General features: G+C 44.3%; 1 protein-coding gene across 1 annotated transcript; it reads right to left on the bottom strand.

Moving 5' to 3' along the window:
• Nucleotides 1–17,414: 17,414 nt before the first annotated feature.
• On the bottom strand, nucleotides 17,415–19,883 carry adra2a (adrenoceptor alpha 2A). Its single transcript, XM_071899132.2, has 2 exons — nucleotides 19,602–19,883; nucleotides 17,415–19,424 (listed from the first exon to the last, which is right to left on the bottom strand). Exon 2 carries the CDS (start codon nucleotides 19,223–19,225, stop codon nucleotides 17,951–17,953), a length of 1,275 nt encoding a protein of 424 aa, XP_071755233.1. The 5' UTR covers nucleotides 19,226–19,424; nucleotides 19,602–19,883; the 3' UTR covers nucleotides 17,415–17,950.
• Between the last annotated feature and the right edge of the window lie 373 nt (nucleotides 19,884–20,256).

A 20,256-nucleotide genomic window follows, 5' to 3' on the forward strand; every position in this document is an offset into this window, starting at 1 on the left:
TTTGCATTAATTAATTGTACTAAATGTCAGTAGCTGCCGGCGAGGGCGCGGGCGATTAAAGACGAGCATCATTTAGCAGGTCATGATTTTGATAAGGGCAATTAGCCCACAAGCTGCTGCAGAAAATCGATGGGCAAAGAAGAGGCTGCCTCTAAGAAATTCCCAGGACTGAGGCTGTGTTCAGAGGGGGGGAGGAGGAGGAGGAGGAGGAGGAGGAGGAGGAGGAGCGCGGCCTAACAGGCTCATTTCAACACAATAGAGATGGATGCAGGTGATACTTCCTGCAGCGCTGCCGTCTCCAAGCCAACCTTCAAAAGTATGGGGGAAAAAAAGTGAAGCTTTATGCAAAACAGGCTATCATATGTTGTCAGATTGCTGATGATTGATTAAAGCGAGAGGCGAGAATGGGAGAACCGTTTATCCCTCACAGGTTTAGCTCCGACGATAGGAGTATGTATCCAACTTTTCCATTTAATGAAAGTTTCCATGCGACTCATATGCGAGCCGTTCTTTCATTTGTTCCCAATCATCTAGCTGTTTCAGAAGCCATTATTCAAACACAATAAAAACCTACAACGCTGGATGTCGATGCGTCATTGATTCGTTTCTATCTTCGAATAATAACAGTCATTTTCTGAGAGGACTTGATGTGTCAATAAAAGGCCTTACCTTCCCCCGCTCCTCACGGCCTCGCATATTCATCTCCATCCCTCTGATTACGTGCCCGCTGGCAGGTTTGGTTCACATGTACGTATATGAGTGATGCCGAGGGCAGATAAACCATCCCGCGGTAATGAAATACTCCACAGCTGACAAATGGCAGTCTTCACAGCTCTGCCTTTATTAGGTTTAGCCCTCTTTAAATGTCTCCTTGGTGGCTTGGAGAAGGCTTTACCGTCAGCTGTGAGGCGCGCACAGCACAGACAGTGTTCTGGGGCATTAACTTTACTCGTCCTCCAGGAGTGACGGGCTGTTGCCGGCTGCCGTGCGAAAACCTCGCATCTCCCCACAAGTCAGAACCAGGAAAAAATACAGCCGTGTGTTCAAATTGATGTCTGGAAATTTCACAGTGACATTTAGAGTCTCCTGCACAGAGGCCGTGATATCGACCTGTTGCCTCTGACACCTGAATTTGTCAGATATACTATGACATACATTAAAAGATGATGGAAAAGATTCAATTAAATTGCGTTTCACTGGCCCTCAGGTCATGAAACGTTCTTAACACAAAAAAGAAAAACAACAGCAGCGGTATTGTGCAAGACATTGTCTTAAGGGGATACTTAGACATTTTGAACTTTTGCGGGTTATTTTTCTTCATCAGACATTTGTCACATTGTGGGAAAAAAGTTTCTCCGTTTGCCCTTTGGTTTCCCTACAGCGCCTTGTAGACTTTGTAAGCATTCCTCATTGAAACCACAGAGCCTTAGCTGTGCCCCATGGTTTCAATGAGGAATGTTAACAACTTGACGAAGCAACGTTTTCCGCAATGTGACAACAAGAAGTCTCTGGTGAAGGAAAATAACTAAAATTAAGAATGTCAAATATCCCTATTGCCTAGTGCACATTTTCTACAAATTGCTGACCAGGTCTGAGTCAGATTGTAATTTCCTCTCTATTAGCTCCAATTGATTTTATCTGGTCCAATAGAAACATCAAAACAAGACTCTCAGACACAACACACACACACACAGAGTCTGTGACTCCAAGCAGATTTAACGAGCAAACACTGAATCCTGTTTGGCTGAGCAGGTTTTCTGAACATGGACAGCTCCCTTGAAGCATACTATACTTAATATCATGGTAAACCGTGATTGATTTGTTCATTGGTTGGTTGGTTGATTGGTTGGTTGATTGATTGGTTTCGAGAAAATGCTCCAAGAGACACAAAATGTCTGATGACAATATGTTAAAGGATAAAATCTGCCAAGGATGACACAAAAAATGCTTGGGCTTATTTTCATTCTGGTCCTTTGATGTTTAAAGAGAAAGAAGGCGGACAACGCAGAAGAAAGGACAAAAGAGAAAAGATGGGTGGTGGCAGAAATCCATCCTCGGATACTCTCACCCTGTTATACATCATCAATCTGCGATGTTCAGTTCATTCCAGGAGTTAATTTGTGTTGAAGTGTTGTCATTTACTTTTTTGGTGAACCCACTTTCCCTCAACCTGCCTCATCTACTTCTACTTCACTTAGTGGTTTCATGCGTTTCCCAGAATGACTTTCTCCATCCCCAAGAGAACAGATGTGAACTTGTTGCTTCAATCAAAGATGGGCGTATGGGAATATGAATATAGCTTGGTAGCCAACAAGTTCGGTGCGGCCATACCCCTTACTCAAAACATCTTGTGGCTGCATTGCATTCTGGTCTGTTGAGACTACTATCAGTGGAGAAATTGGTCTCTCTTCCTCTTCTGTGATGGATTCCTCCCTGTATGATTGTCTGGACAGAAGCCATTTCCCTCCAATTCTGAAGGACTGACACCATAACCTGATGTTTACTGTTGTTTACCGTTTACTGGTGTTTCTGAAATATTTTCTGCTATCAAACTCCATTATAGCCGCACTGGAAATATCTGGATGTGATGCTGCGTCGTCTATGTTTGGTCAGTTATGTGCAGGAAAAAGAAAAACATACCACCAAACAACAAAATGGACCCAGAAATGCAAGATACATCTTAAACAGCTGGTTTTTTAAACAGCGTTGAAGCGTTTTAGGATGGATTTTTCCTTTAAGATTACAGAATCAGGCATGTGACTGGAAGGTTGCTGGTTAAAATCGGACCAGTGACACTCCTGTGGAAGATCTCTTGAGCAAGGCACCTCCAGCTCCCAGGAGTGTGTGGATGAGTCTCTCCCCCTGGCTGCTGCTGCTGTAAAGAAGAAGGTGTTCTTCATCAACTTGCCTGCTTAAATAAAAGGTGAAAAACACACAATGTGATACATACAGTACGCGATCAGCATCGTAATTCCTTGTATTAATCTCCAGCTGCAGACGTCACACTTCATCTAATTGTCCGACACCGTCTGCAGGTTTGCTGCTGAGTCACTGCAGGGAAAAGGTAACAGAAGAGGAACTGACTACCAGACCGTTATCGTTATAAAATAGAATAGAATAGAATAGAATAGTTATCCCTGCGTTCTGTCCAATGCATGCTGGGATAGGCTCCAGGCCTTGAGTAGGAAATAAGTGGGTATGGAAAATGAATGAAATGATGAATGGATGAGAATAGAATACATTGAAAGCAGAATAGAGTACACTGATATGAGGGGTGGAAGTAACAAAAATTAAACGATAAAAATCGGTGACGAAAATGCTTGTGAATTGAAAACAAGAGTGATGAAAATGCATGTGAATTGAAAAACTGAGTGATAAACTGGCAAGTGATTTGATGAAAATGGTGGTGATTTGATAAAAACGGAGCCATTTTCATCATTTATCACCACTTCCTATCATTCAACATTGCCATTTATAATTTTTAAGGCGAGCCCCAGATTTATCTATTTATCCGCTCTACTTTGCTGCTCTCTGTTTCATTTTCATCCCTGGCATCAAAACGAAAAGGCCACAAATTAATAGAACGGCTTCTTATCCCATTAAAAAACTCAACGATCTGTGTAAAGCTGTGGGGGGGTCTCTCTCTCTCTCTCTCTCTCTCTCTCTCTCTCTCTCTCTCTCTCTCTCTCTCTCTCTCTCTCTCTCTCTCTCTCTCTCTCTCTCTCTCTCTCTCTCTCTCTCTCTCTCTCTCTCTGAAACTCTGTGCGTCATGAGAAGAACTTTTCCATTTAGGAATAAAGCCACAGAGTGATTCATGTGGCAGTTGCTTTTTTACACAACATAGTTTTTATTAGTATCACCTTTATGCACTTTGGGGAGATTGAGTGGAAGGGGGCTGCTAATGCTGGGAGCAAACACTAAGCAGGAAAAATCTCCCATAGGGGGGAGATGAATGAAACACAATGCATCAAGTGGCAAGCGGATATTGCAGAGGCCAAAGTGTCATATGATGAAAGCATTTCTGCAAATTAGATATTTACTCATCTTTGGTAGAAAAAAAAAAGGAAGAGGTCCAGATAGGTAGGGGCTGATGTAATGCGGATTCACTCTGCTGCTTTCACAGCACAAAGCAGGCAGAATGGTGCTCATAATATTTAATGATAATCATAATCATAAAAATCACAGCGCTGCCCTCCATGTCTGTTCACTCAGCTTTGTCTCATGACTGATGCTTGTTTTGGAGTAGAGGTTAGTGTTGTTCCCATACCAATATGGGAAATCTGATACTACTATGATACCATGTCAAACAAGAAAAACCTCAAGCAAAGTGTTACCACACCTGACCTGGACAGCTTTGTAGCAACTTTTTCACCAGTTTGACGTCCTTCTTTATCGGCCCTATATGGCAACAGTTATTTTGTATATTTCACTCCTGGCACCAGTTTTGTCAACCAGTTTAAGTGGAGTCCAAGACGTGGTGGACTGTTTGACACTGTTGCCATGTTTTCACCAGTTTGACTGTCTGTCAACAGCCAGACAGCAGCTCTATCTGTTAAGGCTTTGCAGTTGCAACACAAAATGTCCTAACAAGCACAGCTGGTGCCATCATGGATGTCCAGTGGAGAATTGGCAGTGAGCAAATAAACAAATAAATAAATAAATAACTGGGCTAGAAACAGACATACCTGAACAAGAGTGTGGTGGTGTGAGTGTAGGTCAGTTCAGTAATGTCATAAGTAAAAGTGAACATCCGATTTGTTTCCAAATACCAAGTTGTCTTAGGTTACTGTGACACAGAACTGTACATGTCTTTAGCCCTTATCCTCTGGTTTGAGTCCACTCAAAAACATAGAAGAGTCAGTTAACCCAAACAAACAGCACCAATGCTTTCTTCTACTCAATATGTTAGCTAGTGCGCAAATCAGTGATGGTTGACTTTATCGTAACACCAAATTGATCAGATGTATCAGTGGGCAAATGATCAGTTCCCTCTCAAAACACAGAAGCACAGAAATGAATCACGTCTTTTCAATTCTGTTGAGACGGCCACGTTATATGTTTCAGTAATGCAATCAGCAGTTCACAGCCATTGTTGCCCAAGAGCTGAGGACCTCCAATATGGCCGCCAGAGGGTGCGTTACATCATCTGAAAGCCCTCTATTCCAATCCTTCTTCTTCTTTTACTTCTTCTTGGTGGAATTTCAGCTTGCAGAACACATTTGGTGAAAGTACTGAATACAGAATTCATTCTTTCACAACGGTATTGAAACGGTAGCCTATACTACTACTACTACTGATAATGATAATGATAATAATTTTATTAATGTAGCACTTTTAAGTGCTTTAGAGAGACATGGAAGTAAAACAGAGGTAACAAAATCAGGCAAAAGCACCGGACAGAATAAAAATAAAAGCTGACAAAGAGACAAACAAGACAAAAATGACAGGAAAGACTTGGGGAGCTTAACCAGTCCTGGATATATGGATCAAGGAGCAGACTAGACCAAAGAGTAACCACTGAGCCAATAACAGGCATGGACACACACACACACACACACACACACACAAATGCAATCCCAAACACAATCACAGTGATGCATGCACAATCACATACATCCGTGCCCACACATACACATGCACACCCCCACTTCCCCCAGCCCACCCCACCCCACAATACACACACACACACACACACACACACACACAAGGTATAGCCCAGAGGTTAGCTTTACTCTGCAGCTCTGATTCTCCCTCTGTCTGTGCGGGCCGCGGCTCCTGCCCTTCACTCACTCATTCAATTACCTTTGTTTTATGATGGACAGACCTTCCTCAGAGTAAACACTGTAATCTCTCTCCAATCAAATATCGCTGCAGGCCCTATCCAAAGAAGATAACTCAACACCCCCAACACACTAGTAAAAATGCCTTGTCCGCCCACGTTTATTTGCTATGAGTTTTACAGCTAATAACCTGAGTTTGTCTAGTCACGTCTATACCAAACAACAAGAAAAAGTTTGGGGTTTTTTTTCTGCTAGTTGCCTCTCTCTGTTGGACTATCGTTAATCTTTTAATGCCCGGGTCCACAGCTCCTTTTATTTTTCCGCCACAGCAGATTTAGCACAGTAAAGCGCTGCGATATAAGTTGGACTGTTTGGAAGGTTCCTCGTTTGCTCCGCAAATCCCCAACGTTGCATCAGAATGATAAGTTCGTCATCCGTGCAAAATAACACTGAAATAGGAGTTTGGATGCAGCACCTTTGGGAGGTCTCCGAAATTACAGTCAGATCCCAGCAATTGAATTCCCCTCTGCTGGCCCTATAATTTCTACCCATCGAAGCGTAGCAGCGATCGCTCGCTTGCTGCTGTATGTACAAGGGGGCAGGGTGTATTGGGGGTGGGGGGGTGGGGTGTCGCTCTCAGAGGAACTCCGAAAAATCGCAGCGCTGTTTGTCTCTTATCTCCTCCGGTCTTACATCTGGTACAGGCAGCGCTCACATCCCCCTGCCTTGCGTCGAGCATGTTGTTTTCATATTTCTGCTACGAGTTCCCACTTAGGCAAGCAGCCGCTGGGGAGGAAAGGTCACCAGATGCAAGGGGGGGGGGGGGAATGGAGGAGGAGGAGAAGGGGAGAGGAGGATGAGGACAAGGGACTGATGGGAGGAGAGGAGAGGAGAGGAAAAGGAGAGGGAGGGGAAGGAGGAGGAGTGTTCAGTTCCAGAATAAGCTTGGCTGTTTATCGTACGATTCCCTCGGGGGGGTCGAAATCCTGTGAGAACTGACTACTGTGGAGCCCTGGACAGGCTCCATGTGGAGAGGGCAGGAGGCATGCAAACACACACAGTGAGGTGCGCGCACACACACACACACACACACACGCTCTCATGCATGCAGATACACTCACGTACACCGACACACATACACACACACACACTCTGGAGGAGAATGAGACGAGAGAGCTATGATCATAACTCAGCAGGAGGCTAAGTGTTTGGAAATGTTATGCAGCAGCTTGCCACCTGTTCAATCAAAGTCCATTTTGACAGCAGATATTGATAGAAATATGCTCGCCGACAAGTTTATCAAGGCATAATATCACAAGAAATACATTTTTCTGGCTGTCGGCGTCTCAGTGATGAAGAGCGACGTCTGATAGTGTTACTCTATAAACATCCTGATCGACTTCTTGGAACAAGCCTAGCGAGATTGTGACATATTTTATAAACCGAGTACAAAGGTTGCGAACTGTTTCCCATGTTTTCAGAATATGACGGCAACATTTTGAGCGTCACATCACGTAACTCTTGAGCAATGCCCCACCAAGTGCTGAGAACAGTACTTTCTATTTCTCCTGCATGTTATGGGAGATTGATGTCTTAATGTCTCAGAAAACTCCCACACGGTCTGAGTAATTCCCCCAGAAACAAACAAACAAAAAAAAAAAAGTGATGAGGAAAGAGTGAGAGAGCGCTCCAGATGTCGCCTTCCCCAAAGCTCTCCCACTTTCTTATTATTTCTTGCCCGCCAACAGTGACTAGCTTTTTCATGCGCAATCGAAACACGAATGATTATCCAATCAGTATTCACGGCCAGGCCCTCGCACTGACACCGTCTACCTCTCTGCTACCCATGTGCAGCCGCTCCTTCTCTCTCATTTTTCACATTCTGCATCTCTTTTTCAGCGGCTCCCCTCTCCCCCCTCCACCTCCAACTCCCCACCGAAAGGCTCAATAAATGAAAGAATGGAAGTTTGATAGTTAAGTTTGTTGTGGCTCTCGGAGTATGCGGGTGCGTTGGGTTTTTAGGAGTTTCCTTGAGCTATGTCTAGATGGGATGGGAAGAGCCAGATGAAGGAGAGGTTAAAGGGGAAAAGTGAAGAGAGCACATATAGCGCCTTCACAGCATATTTTAGAAAGCAGTATCTGTTTCTTTCTCTCTCACTCTCACTACAAAGATCAAAATGTGTGGTAGTGGAGTCTAACTCCTACACACACACACACACACAAAACACACACGACAGACAAACACACCAAGATACCGCACTGTATTGATTATCAGTGCCCTGTAAAGAGTGAGCAAATAATGTGGCTCCCTGCAGACTTCCTCTCACAGCCATTTTAAGGCTGACCTTTCTTGGGAAGGGATGCTATGAATTCATTGGCATAGTTTAAAAGCATTTCTGCTGAGCAGAAACTGAGCAAAGATCAGCAAACACAGGCTAGATAGAGGAAAATCTCTCAGATATGGTAACGTCACCGCGTTTTTCACAAAGATTTTGCATAAGGTTAGAAGATCAACTCTTAATGTGTTGCGTATCCCCACTCTCTTGCAAATTGGCACTACTCAGAGTGAGTATTGGGTTTTGGAACAATGCCATATGGTCTCTTTCACAAATAATAGGCTATTATTTATCTTGGATAATGTGGTCTAATGTACTGCAACTAGTGTTATCACTTCATTTTAAAGAACAATGCTGACATGGTAGCAAAGTCCAGCCAACCTAGTCTGCCACTTTTCCCTTGATCAAACAAAGGGAATATTTGTCTCCCACCTGATTTCTCTTGAACAATTATGCTTCATGTTCCACCGCTCAAATATTTACAAATGCGCCTCTCAGGGGAGCATTAAACTCAATTCGTGGGTAAGCACTCCTCTGGAGAGGCCGTGCGGCGGGAACAACAAAAAAAAAAAAAAGAGAAGCTTCTTTAAAAACACAACGTGCAGCACGCTGATTTTGTGTTGCATCTGAAAAATGAATAAAGACAGTCAAAATGAGAAAGCACAGATTTTCTAGCACTCAATTTTCTGGCACAACGCAATACGCAGTTGTTTTTGTAATGCCTTTTTCAATTATGCACGATGTCCCGGCAGTGTCCCGGGGATCTCAAACCCATATGCTCCCGGCACACAGAGCCGCCGTGCTGTTTTATGTACACAGCACTCGTCCGCCGTCTTCTGATTCGGTGGGAATGTTCCAGAGAGAATACCGGTGGTTTTCTTCCTATGTGTGTTTGCGGGCTGCATAACCCAATTCACCCATAAATATGGGCTATCATGTCCATTTTCTATGCCTGGGCCTCAGACTAATTTACGACTGGCACTGATATGAAAGATGAGCCCTTTTTCTCTGGGAAATAGGATTATTCTCATTGATGGGAAGAGAGAATCACATCAGCTTCGACGACAAGGGGAGTGCTGCGCGAGAAGATGACGGTCCAAGAGAAGCTTCGGCCGGCTGTAATATATACGGGAATTAGCAGGACAGAGGCGGCTTGTTGATGGAAAAGGTAGAGGCGAGTGGTTTCAGGATCTTGTCATGCAAATACAACGGAGAGCTTTTGCATATAGATGAGATGGACTTTGTGTTCCCGCCAAAGTGGGTTGTGCTCTCTCTCCCTCTCTCTTTCACCCTCTCTCTCTCTTCCAGACACACACATAACACACACCTGCTGCTCATGAACCTGAACCCCTTTGGGCCTAGTTTCAATTAGCTGTTTGTTTTGACAATATCTAATCATCCTGGGAGTTTACCAGCCACTCGCTCTTTCCCTCTTTGTATTCCTCTCTCTCTCTCTCTCTCTCTCTCCACACCTTCTTCCCTTTCACTGTCACCTGTCTCTTATCATAATATGTCGACTAACATCTTCATTCATCCCTCTCCGTTGAAACAGATGGGATCTATGTCATGATAATACCCACATATTAGAAGATAATCTACGCCATTTGGATTCATGCTCGCTGGCACACCCCTTCCAATTTGCTATGATACTGGTAATTACTGATAATGCATTTCCTTTCTGTTGTTTGCAGGTTTCCAGTCCTGCTTTTAGTTGCACTGAGAGGTTGAAACTGTACATAAAATACCATCCTATTGACTCAGGACACAGGAGCTGATGTAACTATTGCTGTGCTTGTGCAATTTATGGTGAGCACCTATGCATACTTGCCAACCTTGAGAGTCCAGAAATGGTGATTATGTATAAAATAATTAAATATGGTACGAAAACTGCATCTGCATCTTTTTATTTCTTGTAAAAAATGTATTTAATTTACTAAATATAAGTTATATACGTTAGTTTGGATCCAACCTCCACAGAACTAATAACAAAGATAATGGAGAAGGAATTCATACAATTGTCTAAAATTACAATATTACCACACTACACATGTGCAGAACAGGAGCACCTGCTGAACAAAATAGTTTTTTACTAATTTAAGGATACTTCTGGATCTTTCAGGAAGAAAAGAAAAAAACACACACCTATGTTGTTGAGGTGCTGGCTTACAGGACATATCGTAAACATCAAAAGAAAGGAGAAGCCACACACCCGTAACTCCGATGCGAAAGTATGAATTTTATCGACATTTCGGCACTTAATGCCTCCTTCAGAATAATAAAAAAATCACAGCATCTCAGTGACATATATACTCTAGAAAACAGGTGTTCCAAATAAATGGCATCACAGGGTAATCAGCGTAAGCCTGAATGTGAGACACTCTTATTGAAGCCCAGCTGTTTTTAACAGGTATAGTAAATGGGTCAGATTTTGAAATTTGATTAAAAATATGGAAGAAAATTGGGAGAAATTAAATCACAGGAGAACACCAGGAGAGGGCCAAAAACATGAGGGTTGGCAAGTATGTTTGGATGTCAGAGGAAAGGGGGGATGGGTGAGAGCGGGTATGTTGGTGTTATCGGGCGGGGGGCTCCCATAGATGTTTTGCTAACCCTAACCCTAACCCTAACGAGGGAACCCTAACCCTAAACCCAACCACCTGCTTTCTTCTGGACAACTTGGACCATGATCTTAATATTTAAAGGCCAGAAACGCCCGATGATCCTGAGGTACATTACTGATGATGTGTCCTGAAATTTTGGCATAAAACTCCCATAACTATATTAATGCATATGGCAAGAAGCCCAAAGTGTGCATAACACCAGATGTTACCTATGCGGCCAAAAGCCTAACATAAAATGTCAGTGTACGTAACACTTACACCCTGTGTTCGGCAGAAACCTAGATATGATTCCAAGGCCCCCCTGGGACAAAACACAGCATCAAAACACAGCATCAAAGCACAGCATCAAAACACAGCGATAGGTTCACCTTGCATATACATGGGGGCTTTGCACAGATTGAGGCGCTTTGACTGACAGGTGTTGGCCCGTGTCTTTCCGGTGGCTCTCTATCTAACTGCCCAGTGTTGGATGAAGCAGGGAGAGTCACGGGTTACCACTTTACAACCCTAACCCTAACCCTAGGCCCACAACGCCTCCACAAGGCTCAAAATCTGAATCTGAATCAGTTTAATCGCCAAGTACAAGTTGCTGACACACAGTACAAGACCCACAGGACGCCACATACAGTCCAAAGGGAAAGTACAAGACATACTATGACAGTAGATTATACTACGACAGTCTAATCACTTTTTATAAGCATGATTCTCTCTCAAAGGTAGAAGGCAGAGGGCCAAGGCTTGGATCTATGATGTTTTTAAGATTTACATTCTGCAGTTGTTCCATTGACAATGAATAGTAGACTTTTATAGAACACTCCAAAAGGTGTTTTTTTTTGAATGGGTAATTTCAGCCAAGAAATCTGACTTGTTAAAGCTGCATCCCATGGTTGCTATAGCAACTGGTGAGCTTGCAATTGTAAGGTTGTATCTGGGTGGAGTGCAGTTGAGATACTGAGCATCAAAGATTTGACATACCAGAAAAACAAACTGTTATGTACTTTCTATCTTTTTATATATTTAACCCCAAAAGGTTCTTTAAAAAAAAAAAGAAAAAAAAAGGCACCTAAAAACCATGAAGTAACATTCAAAGATCATGGATATGTGGATAACGCAATATTGATGAAAAAAAAAAGTCAGATAGAATCATATAATTATAACCTCACAAATGCAAACGCAATATTTCCTTTTTTTAAAATCTTATTTATGTGTACAACTTTAAAGCTACACTATAGGCAAGACTTTTATGTAAAAATACACTTGTCTTATCAGCCAAAATCATGAAGTGGGGCTGGTTAGAGTTAAGGTTAGGGTTAGGTTTAGGGTTAGAGAATAGAAGAGTGTCCCATTCCCATTCGCCCTATTTGCTCAAATTAAATTCAGGTCTGTCAGATATGGACACTTCTCCACCCACAGGCAGTGACAAATCAAAACTTTGTAGCAAAATCCAAACTGTCTCCTAAACAGCAGTGAGCAGCGGTCCGTCCAGAGAAAGCTGGACTCACCAACATTCGATCTTTTCTTCTCTCATCTGTTTGGTTTCCTTTGGTATAAAGCCTCACAGACCGGCCGGGTTGGTAAACATGAGCGAGCTGTGTGCAGTTTACTGACGTCACCTTACAGGATTTCTAGGTATTGAAGTTCAAATTTTTATAACCATTACTCCTCGCTGCCATTTGAAGCCGCCAACGTGGGAAGTTGCCTAGTGCAGCTTTAAAAAAAACAAAAAAAATTCAGTCAGTACACATGTCGATAGCTGTTGTATTAAAGCTATAATAGAGATCTAGGGATGTCCTTTACTGTGATTATGGACACTTTGTTGCAGCCAATGGAGCCGCATCTCCACCATGCCCATAATGACAGTAAAGGTTTCCCTCTCAGGTATTGTTGCGCTTTCTGTCCTGAAACAAACAGAAAAACAAACAGAGAAGAGATGGCACCTAATAGTCTAGTCACAGTCACTTTTTCCATTGCTATTTCTAATAGATTCTCCATGGAGCTGCACAGAAGATTTGTGAAACTTGTCAAACTTTGCTCTTTTGGACAGTAGTAAAGATGTTAACTTATAACTGAACAGTCCAAAAGGCCCCCATTCTCTCTGTCTCTTTCTCCCCACATCTATCTATCTATCTATCTATCTATCTATCTATCTGTCTGTCTGTCTGTTTGCTGTTTAATTATCATAACCTTATTGTTCCTTATTGGGCTAGATATTCACCACTTATTTAAGAAAAACAAAACAAAACACACCAATCACACATGGCCAAATCCCTGCAGCACACAACCTGCTGCTCACCGGTAACCAGCTGCTTTCATCAAGTCAGCGTCATTAAGGGGCTGCAGTGATGAACCAGCGGAGTGCTTAGGTATAATCCCCTTCACCGCCCACCAGCCTGTCCATCAGTACCCACTAGACGGTCATTACAGACACTAGAGCGGCCCACTTCAGCTGCCCTCTCTACCCTCACATTCACTTCTCTGTTCTCGTGTCACCCAATAGATATTCTTTCTGCTGTCCGTCACAAAGGCTCTGAATAATTGGAAAAGAGCGCTCAACCCCTGTGCCGCTTTCATCTGGGACGATTACTGGAACGACACGGTATCCTCGTAAAGCGGGGGGTTAAAATGTGTTGGTTGTTTATTTAATCCTCCACCTCCCTGTTAAACGCTCTTTCATAACGCTCTCTTCCCATCAACGTGTCAAAACGCCACTCGGATGTAGCGGCTGTGGGACTTCTGGGTAATGCGTGACGGTGCAGGTGCGTCTGTTAGGGCTCCTGCATCAAGCCCTTCTGGGCCGTGTGCACTCGTGTATTTCATACTTCAAAGTGTTGCTTGTCAGTGTTGTCGCTAAAATCGGGTTAGACGTCCTGGGTTTGAATCCGGCCCAAGACCTTTGTCACATGTCATCTCTCTCTCTCTCTCTCTCTCTCTCTCTCTCTCTCTCTCTCTCTCTCTCTCTCTCTCTCTCTCTCTCTCTCTCTCTCTCTCTCTCTCTCTCTCTCTCTCTCTCTCTCCAGCTATGGAATAAAGGTGAAAAATGCCCAAAATAATCTAAAACCCAAACAAAACAGAGGTACCCTTAATCATATTGTGTGCCACGCTGCTCAAACGCACACAGATGTCAAAAGGTTGAATGTTCGTATGAAGAGTCTGTCCCTTTGCGCTTTATGAAAGGTTTTGCTGTTATTTTTCTACTGTTTGTCAGTATTTACTGTGAAACTCTGGAAGTTGTCCTAATTCCTTTTATTTCTTACATTTAATGCACTTGGGAATTAAAGCGATTGTGCTACAGATTCTTTAAAAGAAGTCTCTCACCCCTCCCCAGGCTGATTTCCAGGTGCAGAAATGCCCTTTTTGGGTATCGAGCCCCTGCTTCTCCGACTCCCAGATATTTCTGTTATTTTATTCTGGAACATCAAAACCATGTGTGTGTCGTCTCCTTTCTTCAGCCAGAGTGAATTACATTTCAGGGCTAATAATCACATCCCATAATGCTGTGTGGTCTCTGGGACGATGGGAGCTGATTGCTCTTGATCATAATGAGCTCCTGGAAAATAGATTTGTCTAGACAAATTGTTTCCCAGGGAAATATCTGCTGGCGGCTGGTGTCTCCAATCAGGCCCAGAAGCCCGGCAGCTAATCAGCCGGCCGTTAATGATACAGAGACACCGGTTTAAATTATACTTCTGAAATACTTTGAAGAGATCTCGAAGATGAGCTGACAGCCAACAATGAGCGGTGACTAAATATTAGAAAACATGATGCTACTTTCGTAATATGTCCTCGGTTGGTGTGAAATATCGTTGAGATGACAAACACCGAACTTTTGTGAAGTTGCTGCGTTGAGGGTAGCCAAATAAAAGTAGGAGAAAACAACAATGAGTCACCGCCAACAGAGTGAATAATCACGCATATTGCAGCCACCTCGAATAGGCGGATGTCACACTGAAAAAAACAGAAGAAGCACGGCTTGTAGTATGTGGGCGCCGCAGTCAACAATCATCGTCACCGCGACCTTTTCACCCCGGCCACCTACACGTGCACAGCGCAGACACGGGCGCGCCCATCCTCCCACACACGCATACGAAAATACACACACTTATACATAAACACACACGACTTCAGAAGCGAGGCAGCCGGGTCAAATGCGACTTTATTCCCCGACGCCCACAGTCCTCAACCGCAAATGGTTGTTTGTCCTGTATGTATGTTTGTGGCTGGTGACATTTCATCCCTGTCTTTTTGAATGGTGGCCATACTTAGCCACCATACTTAGCCTTTTGGAGACGGATGTGCACTCTAACCTGATGATCCATTCCCAGAGGCTGCTGAATTCAACAGCTGGCTTCTTCCAATGGGCTGTCAGCAAGCAGATCCCCCTAATGACATCACTGGTGGCTGTTGATGTGTGAGGTAGAGAGAGGCAGAAAGAGAGAGAGAGAGAGAGAGAGAGAGACAGGGAGGGAAAGAGGGGACAAACACACACACACACACACACACACACACACACACAGATATACAGTATACATATATCAGTGAATGTCCACTGACAAAGCCCCTGCTGCTACGCTCAAAAAGTTTGGACACTTTGGGGTGTGGAAGTGGATGTAGGCAAACATTCTTGGCCTATTCCTAAAGAAATTGTCAACTGAATGTGACTTCGCTATAAATACAAGTTGTTTTTTCTGAAATTGTCACCTGTCACACACCTGTCTCTTTGTTAACACTTTAAACTTGCATAGCACATTCACTTGCACATTTGCAAGTGAGCTCGAGCTCTACCCCCCTATACTCTATACTCACCTTCCCACACTCCTCCACAAAATTTCACCACCAGAGTTGGGGGTAACATGTTACAAAGTAATGCGTTACTGTAATCACATTACTCTTTTCTGTAACAGAGTAAAGAAAAGCATTATTGTTCCAATTTCAGTAATCACATTACAGTTACTGATCTAAACCTTTAACCTCTTTATTGGCGTAATATCTATGAAAGATTCACCTCATCTTATCCTGACAGTCGGAAATATCAGAATTGCAGTAGAGCGCACATGAACGAGCCAACAAAGTGGTAAATATGACTCAGAGAGTCTCAATTTAATGCTATAGGCTGTAAAGCTTTTAAAACTTTAAAATAAAGATTTGGTGTCAGTCATTATTTAGATACTTCTGCTAGTGATGTGGCTGTTAGTTCCGCAATATTTATCGGCCCAATGAACGCAAGTAAGTCTAGTACAATCCTTTTAGGGTATAACGCTGAAGTAATGTAAGAAGTAGTGTAACTAATTACTTTTCTCAGGGAGGAATAAGTAAAGTAATTCATTACTTATAGAAAAGTAATGTGTAATGTATTACTTTTCCCCTGCAATCTTTGCTGTTCAGTGGACTTTCACCCCATGTGTTTATATGCAGGGTTCTCACAACACACACTTACACTGGCACACCTGCAACAACACACACCACCAGCCACATACAAACACACACCAGGCTTTGAGGCAGGCGCTGGATATACAGTCACAGAAACTCCCAAGAGAACAATTTAGCTTTCTGTGGGTAATATTGTTTAGATGTCTTCTCGTCTGTCATAAGGAAAACACTTGCTTTACACTTTGACTTGTTCAAACCACCAGTGGGAAATGTCATATTCCCTGCACAGATGATACTATTTACTTGTATTTTATTCACTCATTCTTCTGCTGTTGATATAGGGAGCAGGGTGAGGGTGGAAGAAAGATAGAAGGGAGATTAGAGAGAGAGAGAGAGAGAGAGAGAGAGAGAGAGAGAGAGAGAGAGAGAGAGAGAGAGAGAGAGAGAGAGAGAGAGAGAGAGAGAGAGAGAGAGAGAGAGAGAGAGAGAGAGAGAGAGAGAGAGAGAGAGAGAGAGAGAGACCAGTTGATCAGGTTCTGGTTTGACAGGCTCCATATCTTTGCTTAATGACGCATACCGTGCTAACACAGAACGGTAAATGAACCGTTACTTCTCTGCTTCCCGCGCCTCACATTACATCTGTATTCATCATCCGGACCTGATTCATTACCCGACTCTGAAATCTATGTAATGTATGCAAAGCCTAAGCAAACACGCAATTTCTACTTGTGGAATCTGACGTCTTGGACAATAAATCCTCCATCTAATCACAAACAAGATTAATCCGAGGCCCGGCATCAAAAAGAAGCTCGTAATTAACATTAGCACGTCTTCCATTCAGGTTCATTAAGAGCGCCGCTCCTTTCCTAATCTCTCGCAAAGGTCAGATTCAGCAGACCGGTGAATTTGCACTTTTCTGTTTGAGTACAGTTGGAGAGCCAGCTCTGCTCTCCCCCTCTCATACCAAATCGTTTCACAAGAGGACTCTATGGGGCTGCTCCTCTTATTCCCACAGTCTTCACACCTCCACATGGATCACAAGTAAAACTGAGCTTTTCTTTTCAGTTGCCTCTCTCCCCCTAACGCCCCACTGCTTTCTGAGAGCAATTTCAGGACTGCGATGTTTTCTATAATTGACACTACTACCGTCAATTTTGTGCCCTCCTTCCCCTGCTCCCCCACCTCTATTGTGTGTCTGTGTGTGTATGCATGTGTGTGTGTGTGTGTGTGTGTGTATCAGTGCAGTGTAGTGTCCAAAGTGTGATGACGTCATCAATTCCCATGCCCCTCACTAGCTGTGGAGCCGAGAGACCAGTTCAGGAAATGGGTTTATTCTTTACAGGGCCGGCAACTGTCCCCAACATCGTCACCATCATCATCATGATATCATACAAAATGGCACAATACTGTATTAATAACAATGAAAATAGAGACAAATATTCAGACACGTCATTTTGTACAACATACTGTCGTAAAAGTACAACACATATCATGGATCTCGCCATGTTCCGTTGGGATTTGTTTCATTTACAAAAAATACAAATGAAATAAAAAAAAAAAAGAGGACATGGTTTCACTGTGGCTGTGTTACAGCGTGTGCTGGACTGTTAAGAGCTTTGTCTGCGTGATTCTAGTTGGTGTTGAAGCTGTGGGTGGTTGATGTTTTGAGAAGAACAAAAGCTTTGTGTCGATGCTTTGCGGCACGTAAAGCTTGAACCAGGAAAGCCTTTCCAAGCAGTTACACCTAGAGGGTTCACAAGCCGATGATCCATGCATGACGTCAACGTACTTTACAGTTTATGTACAATATATAAAAAGGAAAGTATGTACACAGAGCGGCAGTCCGTCATACCAGTCTTCTGTTGTCCCCCCTGCACAGGATCTTTTTGAAAGACCTCCTGAAGTCATTGTTGAAGATGGTGTAGATGATGGGGTTCAAGGCACTGTTGCAATAGCCAAACCAGAAGAAGAACTTGAACAGGGTGTTGGGGACGGAGCAGGACTCGCACAGGGCCGTCAGCGTGTACGTGAAGAAAAAGGGGAACCAGCAGATGACGAACACGCCGATGACTACGGCGAGGACGAAGGTGAAGCGTTTCTCCCGGTTCTGCCGTCCCTTCCATCGGCTGCCCTTGGTGCTGGCGGCCCGCTTGGGGACGTCGTTGTCCCCGGGTTTGATCTGGCTCAGCTTGGTCTTCCCCTTGGACTTTTTCTTTTTGATCGAGCAGGGGTTGTTCACTTTGTGGTCGGAGGACGACGACTCCTCGATGTCCACCCCGTTCGCCTCGCCTTTGTCCTCGTCTCCTCCTCCCTCTCCTCCCTCTCCTCCCGGTCCTTCCTCCGGCTCCGCGTCCCGCTCGCCGTTGAGCTTCTCGTGGCAGAGGCGGTCCTCAGTCCCGCCCAGGCCGTTCTCCTTCTGGTCGACGACGGCGACGGTGGCCGTCATCGGCGTCTCCCTCCTCTTCCTGTCCCCCGGCGGCGCCCGCGTCCTCTTCTTGGCGATCTGGTAGATCCGCACGTAGACCAGGACCATGATGACGCAGGGCAGGAAGAAGGAGCCGATGCAGGAGGAGATGATGTACCACTTGTCCTCGTTGATCTTGCACATGGGGCCCTCCTCCTTGTCGCTCTCCTTCTCCATGCTGATCAGCGGCGGGAAGGAGATGACCGCCGCGATGACCCACACGATGAAGATGATGCACTTGATGCGGCGTGGCGTCCGCTTCAGGTTGTACTCGATGGCCTGCGTGATGGACCAGTAGCGGTCTAAGCTGATGGCGCAGAGGTGGGCGATGGAGGCGGTGCAGAAAAGAACGTCAAGCGCCAGGTAAATCTCGCACCACACCTTGCCAAAGTACCAGTATCCCATGAGCTCATTGGCTAAGGAGAAGGGCATCACGAGGGTAGCCACCAAAATGTCCGCCGACGCCAGGGAAACCAGGAACAGGTTCTGCGGAGCCCTCAAGGCCCGGCTTGTAAACACAGCTATGACCACCAGAACGTTACCGAACACCGTCAGCAGGATCAGGATCCCCACCAGGACGGTGAGCGGCAGGGAGATCTGGATGCTGTAGGGCGCTCTTCCTGGAAGAGTCTCATTGGTCTCGTTGTCGCACCCCATTGAAGCAGATTGGCCCACTTCCTGCCCGAGTTCACGTGAGGTTAACAAATATCATCCACTGAAAAGAGCAGGGGCTAGTAGCTCACAGCAAGACTGGAGAGGGGAACTGAATCACTCTTCTGTGGCATGTGTGTGTGGGTTTTTTCCTCTCATTGTGTGCCGGCTCCTCAAAGATCAGCTCTTGTGAATGAGGGTTCATCTGGAAGCAGGAGGGGCGCAGGCAGAGAAAAAAATCAGATCTTTCAATGCCATCAACACTTAATATTACCCATTATAGCCTACCATATCGTTTTTATTATTACTAATATCATTATTTCCTGCATTATCTCAGTGTTGTCCCTTCAATAAAGGCAAATAAAGTGCGAAATAATCTTACCTGAGGCAGTAAGCGGTGACACAATCTCTAGCGTGCCGGACACACAGACAGAGAAAAAAAACTGTCAGTAGGTAACTTCTTTAAGCAGATCAATAAGAAGCAAAGGCAATCCACTGCGTCCATGTGAAGGCTGAAGTGCGCTTTCATTGTCTCTCCTCTTCTCTCCCTCTCTCTCCCCACAGTATTATCCCTGTGCTGCATCTAGTTGCGCCTCACTAGCGGACCTAATAGAGCGCTAATCATGTTATCCCGGGCGCTGCAGCGCTGCTGTCTGTGTGTGGAGTCTCTCTCCTCAGTGTTACCCAGTCCGCCACTCCCTCTCTTTATAGCGCCCACACTGCAAGAAGTGTCCGCCTCACCGGGTCACCGAGTCTCATCACATCATCATGGGCGTCATGTGGGTCTGGCAAGGTGTGACACATACACCTCAGCCTGAGGGTATCCAGGTATGATCCTGCCGTTTTTAAGCATTACACTGGATAAAAAAGAGCAAGCAAAATTCGTCAGAAATTTAATTGGAAGCCAGCAATAAAATAAAATAAAATAAAATAGGCCTAAATAAATAAATAAATAAGCAAGTGGTGTGCCACTTAGCCTAAGTGTGTCCAAATTTGATCTCTTGAATTTTTTGCATTATAATGGAGAGCTAATTACA

Source organism: Centroberyx gerrardi, chromosome 3 (assembly GCF_048128805.1).
Source record: "Centroberyx gerrardi isolate f3 chromosome 3, fCenGer3.hap1.cur.20231027, whole genome shotgun sequence".
In the NCBI taxonomy this organism is placed as follows: domain Eukaryota; kingdom Metazoa; phylum Chordata; class Actinopteri; order Beryciformes; family Berycidae; genus Centroberyx; species Centroberyx gerrardi.

Coding starts and splice junctions, on each gene's coding strand:
- adra2a (XM_071899132.2), bottom strand. CDS start 19,225: ATGGGGTGCGACAACGAGACCAATGAGACTCTTCCAGGAAGAGCGCCC.